The sequence below is a fragment of the Physella acuta genome, unplaced genomic scaffold (genome assembly GCF_028476545.2).
Source record: "Physella acuta isolate Inbredline_101_S28 unplaced genomic scaffold, ASM2847654v3 ptg000857l, whole genome shotgun sequence".
Taxonomy (NCBI): domain Eukaryota; kingdom Metazoa; phylum Mollusca; class Gastropoda; family Physidae; genus Physella; species Physella acuta.
In genome coordinates this window covers 323,231-335,206 of record NW_026732374.1, presented here as the reverse complement: position 1 = coordinate 335,206, position 11,976 = coordinate 323,231, and the positions used below count along the sequence as shown (strand labels likewise).

The 11,976-nt window shown below is 35.2% G+C and overlaps 1 protein-coding gene across 1 annotated transcript; it reads right to left on the bottom strand.

Annotated features, from left to right (window-relative positions):
- Positions 1-3,439: 3,439 nt before the first annotated feature.
- LOC131952189 (uncharacterized) lies at positions 3,440-11,631 on the bottom strand. The gene is made up of 5 exons (XM_059314755.1): positions 11,562-11,631; positions 9,080-9,364; positions 8,658-8,719; positions 5,831-5,956; positions 3,440-5,366 (listed from the first exon to the last, which is right to left on the bottom strand). Exons 2-5 carry the CDS (start codon positions 9,318-9,320, stop codon positions 4,110-4,112), a joined length of 1,686 nt encoding a protein of 561 aa, XP_059170738.1. The 5' UTR covers positions 9,321-9,364; positions 11,562-11,631; the 3' UTR covers positions 3,440-4,109.
- Between the last annotated feature and the right edge of the window lie 345 nt (positions 11,632-11,976).

The window sequence follows — 11,976 nt, the reverse complement described above, 5'->3', positions numbered from 1 at the left end:
AAATTTGGTGAGAAAGGCAAAATGGTTTTAAAATGCTTGACTGTGTTTTTAGATGACCTTAAAAAATTATTACGAAGAAAAATAACTTGGTTATAAGGCCAACTCAAGCTGGTGAATTACTTTTGATCACACATTGGTGAACAACCTTTTCTGCGAGACGTCCGCTAGACAGGCGAGTAACCGCAATGAAAGGGGTGGGGGGGGGGGGGGGGGGGGGTATTCGGGTTCGTTATTGCATTTTAAAAAATAATGAAATAATTTTAAAAGCTGAATTTTAGCTATTATTTCGCGTTTTTTTTTTTTAAAAAAAGTTTTTGAAATTTATTAGTATAAGGGGTCATCCATAAGTGACGTCACGCTTTTTTGGACAATTTTTACCTCCCCCCCTCCTCTCCGTCACACGTCGTCACAAAACCAGACCCCCCCCCCGTAAAATGACGTCACACCTCAGCCGACAACCCCCCCCCCCCTCAAAATTGCAGTTGAATTTTTTTTTAAACATCGATATTTTCCAAAGTCTGAACTCCTGTCAAAATAGAGTATTTTAATCAATTCCTATTTCAATTTATTAAAACAGTTTTCTAAGACGCAAAATAAAGTCTAAAATTAGTTTCCGAACATAGCTTTTTTATAATGCAAAAGAGGGGACGTCGCACGATCTGAACCACCCCCCCCCCCCCCCGTCATCACAACGTATCAAAATTACGGACCCCCCTACGAGTGTGACGTCATTTATCGACGACCCCCTAATCTATATTGTTCGAAATTCAATCAATATTTTAAAAAAGAAATCGTTGTTTTAAAAAAAGCTGCAATTCTGAAAGGAGTTGTTGGTTGAGGTGTGGTGTCATTTCAAAGGGGGGGGGGGGGGGTCTGGCTTTATGTGACGGTGAAGAAGTAAAAATCGTCGAAAAAGCTTGACGTCATTTATGGATGACCCCTACAAACTGTGTGAAGCACCGCTTGTCAAAAGCTGTAACTTTAATCAGATAAAAGCCGCATGGGTACAGTTAAAAATAGAACACTTCTGTTTCTTTGTTTCTTGCAACAATAGGGCCTACTTGTTCATGGAGGAACTTCCCCTTTTATGGATTTAGATTAAAAACATCTAAATTTCAAAATAATTAAAAAAAACAAAACAAAAAAAAAACAAAAACAAACGCCGTCTTAATTAGCTTATGAAAAATTAGTCTTGAAAGAAAAAATTGAAACGAAATAAATTGTTGTGTTTGTTTTCTAGTTGAGTTGATATATTTTTATTTTAAACTGCTATTGTGTTAATTGTATTAAAAAAACTGATAACATTTATCTAAGAGATAGAGTACTCATTACTCTATTTTCTAATCAATTCTTGAAAAATGTTATCTTTTAGACCTATCATTATCAGACCTATACAAGGGATAAAACCAACATCCAGTGATAGTACATTCACAAGAGGGGTGACGCCAAGGGATGTGCACCCCCTCTTCACCAGCCTACATGTTTTATACCTTTTATTTCCTAACCAAGACTGCTGTTTTATCTATTAAGTCACATGAAAAATGACAGATAATTTGTTCAGTTTAAAATGTAAAGATTAGGGAATTTTTTTTTTATAGAGTTATCTAACAACGACAAAATAAACGGCAGATTATAGGTTTCCCTTTCAAATCTAGTGGTCGACTGTGCAGGTAAAGTGGAGTTCACCTGTTTCTGTAACCTCAACATATGATTGAATAGTGTGGTCAGCACTATGCCCAGCCGTCTTAACTTTCCCTGACATGAGCCAGGTACCAATCAGAGCTGGGTGGACTCAGATGTTTTACAGACATGCCAGGGATACAAACTCAAAGCTATAAGTTTTGAATCATACGCACTACCGTTTGACCACACCATACCACACAATAAATGGTGAAGTGTATTCTACAGTACAGTGAATACAAATATTATATAATAGTTTCTAAACAAGGTGTAAATAGTTAAACAAAAGAACTGTTTCTCTTAAGATTTTATTTACTATCAAAAGCCTATAAATAAAATACTTAAAAAAAACTTTTTAAAAAACCACGTTTTTCTTGTGGACTAAAAAGTAGAAAATAACTATTTACATACATTTGATGACAAAAAACGTGGGTACGTTCACCATCAAATTTCCCGACCCATCTGCCCGACCCACGTTTTTTGTCATCAAATGTATGTAAATAGTTATTTTCTACTTTTTAGTCCACAAGAAAAACGTGGTTTTTTAAAAAGTTTTTTTTAAGTATTTTATTTTCTCCTTTTTAGTCCGTTGCTACACATGAAAAACGTGGTTTTTAAAAAAGTTTTTTATATAGTTTATTTTCTACTTTATCTAATGACTTGATTAAGTATGAATTGACTAAGTGTTTATAAATACACGGACTAAAAAAATCTTGAGCGACCAGGATTCGAACCTGGGTTGTCGCGGCCACAACGCGAAGTACTAACCACTATACGATCACGGCCAGCGCGCTCACATCGATTGGGGCCGAAGTAACTGTGTCTATAAGCCTCCAGTCTTGTCGGTATCTTTAGAAATCATGTCCTCAATTTTATGGTCCTTGGGGCGTAATTAAATTAAGCTAATTACCGTCTCTAATTGCTAGTTTTTATGATTGCATCTGAAATTGTTAGGCGAAAGTAGCCTACATGCCAAATTTCAGATCTATTGAGCAATCAGAAGTGGGTTAATTTTCGATGTCAATTTTAACAACAAACACACGCGAAGCTGAGTTAATAAAAACGTGTTAAAAAACAACCAATTAGCCTAGATAGACGTTAAATAATACAACCTTTTAAATATTCTAAGGTAAAACTAGAAGAGACAAAAACAATAAGCATAAAAAAAAATCACGTAAAATGCAATTTACTGGTTTCGTGTATATGATTGTTTCATTATAAAGTGTAAAAACACGGAACAGTAGTGGTTAAGTATAAATATAATTTTTTACCTTTTACATAAACTAACAAAATTTTGTGACAGATGAGAATATAAATAAAACACAAAAGGAATGTATATTATAGGAGTTAGCAGCAGTATCTTCTCACATAAAAAACTTATAATACAATAAAGAATTCTGATGGAAAATTGAGCAAACAAAATAGTAGGGCGAGTGTATGGTAAAATATTTTGAGTCACACTAAGATTACAGTCATACAACATAAAATATAGTATAATATATTAAAATAGAAAACATAAATTGAGAAAATTTGTTAAAAACTACAGTCAACATTCAGTAAGAATTTGAAAACTTCATTAATTACATTATAAAAAATATCACATAAACTGTACATTATATTATGTGGTTTAATCTTCAGTTGCATGGAATTGACGACAATAATTATGTAAAAAAAATATTGTAAAAAAAAATATTAGTACATATCTTGTAAAAATTGATTTAAAAAAAAAAACATGCACTTTTAAAAAAAGCCTCAAAATTTAAATCTCATTATCAGTGTACATCTTAATTGTCAATGACTTAAATTTTACATGCAAGGGTTGTTAATAAATGGTTAGTGATTCTAGTTAATCTTTACCTTTTATTCAATACAGCTAAAAGGTTTGGTAGTTCTATTTCTCTGTATGGGTGAAAGGTTTTTAATTTGTGTGTGGTTTTTTTTCTAAGCATGTAGGGCAAAACATAAAAAAACATGAAAATAAACCAGATGTGATTATCAACTTTAAAATATAGTTCAAATCTTTAACATTTTCTTCCTAGCATTTAAGTTTAAGGTCCTCAGCCTGGTCATGGTCTTTCCATTTAAGTTCAAGGTTATATGAATAATTCAACCTTATATTTGTTACAACCAGTGAGTGAAAGATACCCTGAGTGATGTTACACAACTAATTCAACCATCTATTTCCCTGTACTCACTGAGTGAAAGATGTTACACAAATAATTCAACCATCTATTTCCCTATACTCACTGAGTGAAAGATAGAGCACAAATAATTCAACCATCTATTTCCCTGTACTCACTGAGTGAAAGATGTTCCACAACTAATTCAACCATCTATTTCCCTGTACTCACTGAGTGAAAGATGTTACACAAATAATTCAACCATCTATTTCCCTATACTCACTGAGTGAAAGATGTTCCACAACTAATTCAACCATCTATTTCCCTGTACTCACTGAGTGAAAGATACCCCAACAGCTGTTGGTCCCAACTCATGCTCCTGTTCTTCCACCCAGCCTTGCCACCAAGTAAATTACTATCAAACAGAATATTCTCAGGATCTACACGTCTGAACACCTGAGCTACTTTCCCAAGAATTGCTGACTCAATCTGAGCACTGAAAATCTTTGGCGTATATCCGTCTCTAACAGATCGACAAACTGTTACAATATTTGGGCTTTTGAATAGCGAGGAGAATATTTTTTGCAGACTTGCTGTCTGAGATTTGATTTCGCTCTCTGATGGCAGGTGAAAATTAACTTGAGTATTTTTAGGTGTGTTTTCACCGAGACATATATGCATGTGGGGGGAGGAGGAGAAGTAACGAGATGACGGCGAGGTCTGAAAACACAGACCAAGTTCTGAGAGGGATTGGAGCTGGGGTATGGTTAAATCTTGCAGGATGGTCATAAGATTTTGTAAATAAAGACCTATCACTTTTTGGTCTTCGTAACAGAAAATGTGTTTATTTCCAAACTCTTTGAAAAACTGGATCAGATTCGGAATGTTCTCAATGATGTAGTTGCTAATTGCCACACTTGTTAAACAGGGCTTCCCTTTCTTTCCTACAAATTCCCCTATGATTTCACAGCTCTTTGATTTTAGGGTCACAATGAAGTTAATTATAGCTCGGTAAAACATATCAACCACACTCTCCTCTTTGGCAGTCTGGGCACAGAATAAATCTTTTACAGAATCAGATAAAAATACAACATTGTCTTCAGTGATTTCAACTTGCTGCAACGGAAACATATCGCTCCAACATCCGAAAAAATCTTCATCAATGTCCAAAATAAGACCTGAATTAACCGACATAGGCTGAAGTTGCCGCAGCCATTTTGCCGCACTCGCCTCCCCCATGACCTCCATAACTCCAAGCGCCTGAATCAAACACTCTGAATGGTCAATCTGCGGACCATCCTCTACTTCAGTTTCAGTGAAATTTTTCCTATGACACTCCCAACCCTGGCTCTCCTCTTTCTTAAAATCTAAATCTGTGGAGTCTCTTATCTTCCAGCAAGCGCACAAATCATTGACGTGGCTGGTCATGCCTGTCTCCATCTTGACCCTTGTGTACCCCATTTTCAGGTCAATGACCAAATGGTCCTCAGCTGGGTCATGGTCCTTGCTGTCCCACTGTGGCCACACCCAAATGACATGGCTTATGAGTCCAGTAATTGCTGCAGCCTGCAAACAAAATAATTTTTTTTTTCTTTTTTACTAATTTTGAAACAAAGTTTGAATAAATATAAATGAATATTTAAATATTAGAACCTAAAATTATCTTTAAGTCCAGTTTCAAATTTCTAAATAATAATAATAGACAAAAAAGGTTAATTAAAAACATAAATTAGTCAACAAAAGTGCTGATGATTAATTTATAAATCTTTAAAGTATACAACAGTGGCAGAACTGGAAATTATTTTATTATAAATAAATAAATAAATAAATAAATAAATAAATATATATATATATATGTATATATATGTATATGTATATATATGTATATATATGTATACACACACACATACATTTCTATATACATATCTAAATATCTAAATATAGTGTGGGGTTTGTTAGAAATGGTAGTTTCTCCACGGTATATAGAAAAAAATTGTAATTAGCATTGTATGAGTATCCGAGTGACTTACTGTGATGAACATGTCATTTCTCTGCATCATGTTGTAAACATCCATGCGACTTCTGGGGTATCTAAACCAAGGAAGAACCTCAGTGTCATAAGGGAGAGCACCATCCACATGGCCATCAATGTGCACCTGCACAGATAAGTCATGGAAGATGTTTTAAAAATATGATGAAAAAAAATGAATGCTGAACAAAATGGAGGTAATTTTCTTATCATACATTTACTGATGATCTTCTCCTGGGTGTGTATGGCATTGAAATTAAATGAATTATATACATGGTGTGATATGTGTTGTGCATGTTGTGTTTTAAGGTAATTGCGTGTAGCCATAGAGGTAAATAAAAATAAACAATAAAATGTTCTGTATTAAAATTAAAATGAATACCACATTTGAAAATTTAATTTATATTTTTTCATGTTTGTTGTGTAAGATGAATGTTTCTTTAAAATCACAACAAATCAACTAAATTACCAACCATACCTGTAAAAAATGTTAAAGATAGTAGGTTTTACTGTGATTTATCAATGTCATTATCACTCTAAAATACTATAGGGCAGTGGTTCCCAACCTTTTTCGAGTGGCGACCCCCTTTTATAAAAATTAAGTGACCAGCGACCCCCATAGAATTAAAAAGCCGAAATTATTATGGAAATCAATAAGCACTAAAATAAGATTTTTTGGTAGACTTTCAATATGAACTACTCTTGATAACTGTTTTAATACCATGAGTAAAATTGCATACTATTCACTCAACATTCGCGGTAAAAAAAATTTAAAGTATTTTTTTTGTTAACGCTAACATATGTCATTATCATTATCTTAATTTTGTTTTTAATCGAAAAATAGTGTTGAAAATCTATTCTCGAAAAGTCAATCAATTTTACGTTTGGGTATGAATGGTGAATACTACACCAAAATTGTGTCTGCAGTTTTTCATCTTACTCGGAATCATTCTGCAAATCAAAGGGAAGAAGAGAATGGGTAATGCGTCAATGCAGATTCTTTTTTTTTCAGCACAGAGAAATAGCGCTGCAGTTCGTTTTCAAGAGATTCAAGATGCCCAGAAATTTCTTCTTTCAAAATTTTAATTATCTCACAGTTAGATTCATCTACCACACTGCAGAGTTTCTCAAATTTACAATATTTCCAAGATTTATTTTCTTTGCCGATTTTGCAGCTTTGATAAAATGCCCCGAGATAATCATGGAAAGTGATAATATTCGTTCGTTTTCCCTGAAGCTTCAGGTTATGCTTATGTTGATGTTCGAACACATCTGCTAGGTATGATACTCTCTCCAACCACTCTATGTCGTTTTAAGTATACCAAAAGGTCTTGTTTCCTTTGCATTTCCAAGAACAATTTGATTTCAGATTTCAATTCAAAAACACGATTCATAACAATTCGTTTGACAGCCAGCGCATTGTAGTGTAAAAGAGCAGAACCTTGTGATCTATATTAATGTTTTTGCTCAGTTCTTTGAAGGCTCCAGATTTTATATAATTTACCACTTATACCAGCAATGGAGTCTTGATGGCGATTGGTGAGGGTAGTGGTTAGGGAGCGAAATCTTTTCTGCTTTCTGAAAGCCCGATTTTGACCTAAACATAGATGGTGCACCATCCGCACAAACCCTCACAGCCGTTTTAACCCATTTTAATCATCCAATTTTTTAAAAAAAATTATTTTCTCCATGCTATCTTCACAAAAGAGCAACTCTTCTTTGCTATCATCTGAATGAATATAGACAAAGACTAGCAACTGCGAACACGAACTAACGACTGCTGATTTATCAACTTGAAAAGCAAACAATGGTGAAAGCTTAATTTCAATAAAAAATTGTTATTTAACATCTACGGACATGTAAGAATTAACTTCACCATCTTCAACACGCAGCGTTTGATGAGATTTTCTCCTAATCTGTTTTTTTTTTTTTTTTTTGCTTGGCATTTTCTGTCGCGACTTCATGTGATGCTTGCACTAATGCTGTGTTTTCTTGGTGAAAACGTTCTGTTCTCTGACGTTTGCAACTGGCTTCATACCGACGAAAGAACTCCATATATTTTTTGGTGTGTTTCGAATGACTCGTCTCAAATGACGTTTTAGTTTTGAAGATTTCATAAACTCGTGACTGAGAACAACTTTGTACAGTACGCTTTGCTTCTTCTCTATTCCCTTTCCAGTGATGTTAGTAAAGCCGAATTTCAAAAATTCTTTTAATATTTATGTTTTGTTTCAAATTACTAAGGTTTAGTATAACAGTTGGCGACCCCCCAGAAAGCCTTTCGCGACCCCCAGGGGGGTCGCGACCCCCAGGTTGGGAACCCGTGCTATAGGGTATGCCTGAAATCCACCCAGCTCTTATAGAAAGGCCTAACTTACATTTGCTAAGTAATCACAACCAGGCATATTTCTGACCAACAGTAGTATAATATAATGAGGTCAAAGAAACATGAATTTTACTTCATCTCCCTGAATAGATACCTTAATTTTTAAATACAAATTGACTGTAAACACCATTTGTTTAATTATTCTCTATGAGCTAACCCGCGCTGTAAGCATACACAGCTATTAGTTGTTTTATTTGTTATTTTTCAGTAATACATAATTTGTGAATTTGACACTACACTCTCTCCCCCCTCCTCCCCACCCCCAGTGAAAGCGTCTGTGAACTACAGCTCACCACACTGGTGGGGTGTGGGTGGTAGCGATAAGCCTAGAGAGCGGGGTGGGAACAGCTAAGCCCTTACTTGGTGGTGTCTAGTATGGTCCCCATGAAGAGAATTATATATATAGATTATGGTGAAGACAATAAATTAAAAGAAAACTTACTAGGGTATTTCTAGACTTTGGGATGAGGTCTAGGTCTGCTGCTTGAAACCAGTATTTCAGCACTATGAAAAAAAGAGGCTATATTAATTATAACATTAATTCCAAAAACAAGAAAATCTGTGACATTGTTTTTCATTTACTGTATTTCCTTACTAAATTACACATTCTGGGTCACATTTTGTAAGCTGACACCAGATCATTACCCCTTGTTAAAATGACATAACAAAGTTACCCCCCTCCTTTTCATAATATAATAATTAACATGTTTACATAATGCCATGTCACATTTTATGATATAGTCACAACATTTTTACACCCCCCCCCCCCTTCCTCTAAATGAGAGAGGTCATTCATGAGATTGAAATTACTTGAACAAATCTTCATTAACCAATGACAAACTTTTGGGATCTCATGTAACTCACCTTCATAGTGTTCTTCCACCACAACCACAGGGATCTCTTCTGATCTTCTTTGTACTAGGCCAGGCAACCAGTTGATGTCATTGTTATCTATGCCCCAGTGGTCTACTATACTGTTATCTCCCCTGGTAATATTATCATCATCAGCTTGAAATAATTGTTGTATTCCTCTCCAGAGAAGCAGTAAAAGTAAGAAAATAAATGACCACATCAGCCATCGACACCATTTCTTCGGGATTCTCATTGTGACAAATTCTTATAGCTCAGCTCTTTACATTTTCACATCATCTGAAAAATAAAAACAATTCAAACAGTCAGTATTTCTTTATGATATAATTTTTTAAACCATATAAAAAAATGCAAATTACTCCAAGACTCTAAACTGGGATTAATAGAAAATCACTAGATATATAATAGAAGTATGATTACATACTTAAAATCACTAAGTTCAAGTATAAACTAATTATTACAAAAATTATTTCAGTAAAAAATGTGGACACTTCTGCAAAAACATCATGTAATTGAGGTTAGGGCCATATCTGCATATGTCAGCAAAAATACAATTGATATGAATTTATGAGAACAAGAATGCAACTGTACTGTTATGTACTGATATCATATACAAAAATCAAATTAAATTAATTCTATAAATTCCTTATAGTCAAGGCAAATAGAATTTAAAATCAACAAAGTTTCTATTTAAGTGACTAGGGGTCGTCCATAAATGACGTAACACTTGTAGGGGGGAGGGGGGGGGGGGGGGGTCTGTCGTAATTTTGCGTTTTAGAAAACGGTTTTAATAAATTGTAATAGGAATTGATCAAAATACTCTATGTTGACAAGATTATGGAAAAATATTGATGTTTTTAGAAAAATTCAACAGCTATTTTGAGGGGGGGGGGGGGTGTAGGCTGAGGTGTGACGTCATTTTAGGGGGGTTCTGGCTTTTTGTGACCACGTATGACGGAGGGGAGGGAGGTAAAAATCATAAAAGAAGCGTGATGACATTTATGGATGACCACCTAGTATACAGTGTATAGTACTGTATAGTCACAATAGTTACACTGTAAGTATAATACACACAAAAAGCTAGGATGATTAAATAAACCTGTCAGTATCTGTGCACAATTTTTTTAATTTTTAAAGGCATGTGTGTAGGGTGTTGGGAGATTGCGAGACACGAAAAGCGAAATGGCTAGGCGGGAAAATGCGAAAAGATAATGCGAGACATACCTGCGGAATTAAGGGAAAATAGCGAGACACTTTTTGCGGAAAAAAAGTTTTTTTCGTGCTTTTTTCATCTTTATTTATTTAAATTATTTTTTTTTGTTTTAAAATAAACAAACATTTAGCCTTACCCTTTAACACGAGTGTTGTATGTTGTTATTTTTTATCTAGATTTTATTATATAGATAGATAGATACTAAGAAGATAGGTCTAAATCTAGATCTATCTATTTAAAAATCCTAACATCGTTGCTGTGCTACTGTCATCGCCCGCTCTCGTTAGCGAGAGGAAAATCCTGTCTCAGTCGGCATTAATTTTAAAAATCTAGCCCGCTCATGTTTATACAAAATTTCTATGCAACAATAGAAAATATGTTTCCGGCGGCAGCGGATCCGGGCACGGTGATCTTCAAAGCCGGTAAATCAGGCGGCCACGGCGTTCCACACAAAAGAAAGAAGTTGATCTATCGTCTGCGGTATTTCCGTCGGTTTCGAACAAGGTGGTATTCTAGGTCGACACAAAAGATGGGGGGAGTTGACAAATCATCAGTATGTCTAGCGACTGAAAAATCGGAAGTTTTAACAATGTAAACGAAACGTCTTTGAAATCTGGACCAAATACCACTGAAAGTCGGGTGCGATAAATTTTTCGCAGAAATCTTCGCATTTCAACACCACCCAGCGTAAGTATCGGGTTGTGGTAAAATGCGAGACAAAAAGTCACGTGACCGACCATTTTCGCGCCCTTCTCGCATTTTCCCGCCTCGCCATTTCCCCACACCCATGTGTGTAGTGTGTAGTTGAAGTGACTTTAGTAATATGTACTCTAGATCTATGTAGGTAGATCTATGACCTACGTAATGTATGTACTACTACTAGTACTTAGACTAGTCTAACGTGACTTTTGACAGGTAGGCCTATTTTAATTTTAATTTTTACATTGTACTTTCTGTAGTTACCCCTTTTTTTTTTTGTTAAGATTTAAAAAATGAAGCTGTGGAGTAGATTCTAGGTCTTTAGATCTAGATTAGATCTAGAATCTAAGTCTGAAGTCTAGTACAGTAAAATTGACACTACGCAGTGGTGGCTTGTGGCACTTGACTTGGCGAGACTTGAAGCCTGGAAAGGCGGTGATCTCGATCTCAAATCTAAACTAAAATAATCTAAATTCTAATCTAAGACTAGATTCTAGATCTAGATCTAGTTAATAGACTAGAGTCATTGACATGAATGATTAAAAATTTGATCACACGTCTTACTATTGCAGCAAATTTAAGTGATTCCTTCAGTCTCTAAACGCTAATCACAACATTTAAAAATATATTTTAACAGCGGAAGCAAGAAATTGTCATTTTAACTTTCTTTTTCAGAGAGTATACTAAAAACCCACGTGAAGACGCAACTTACAGCTACAGTGATCTACAATAAACGACGTCACACTGCTACTGTGGAGGTGGGGGGGGGGGGGGGGGGGCGGATTTTCTGAGAGAAGAAGGCTCAGAAAATATGACGAAGACATCTGGAATCTATATTTTTGCCGATATTTCTTTTTAAAGAAGGGCGGTCGACCAAGGTGTGACGTCGAGGGGGGGAGGGGGAGGGGGGGGGCGGGGGGATCTGGCTTTTAAAAATGTAGCTACGAGGAGGGAGAGGTGATTATAGTTTAAAACACGT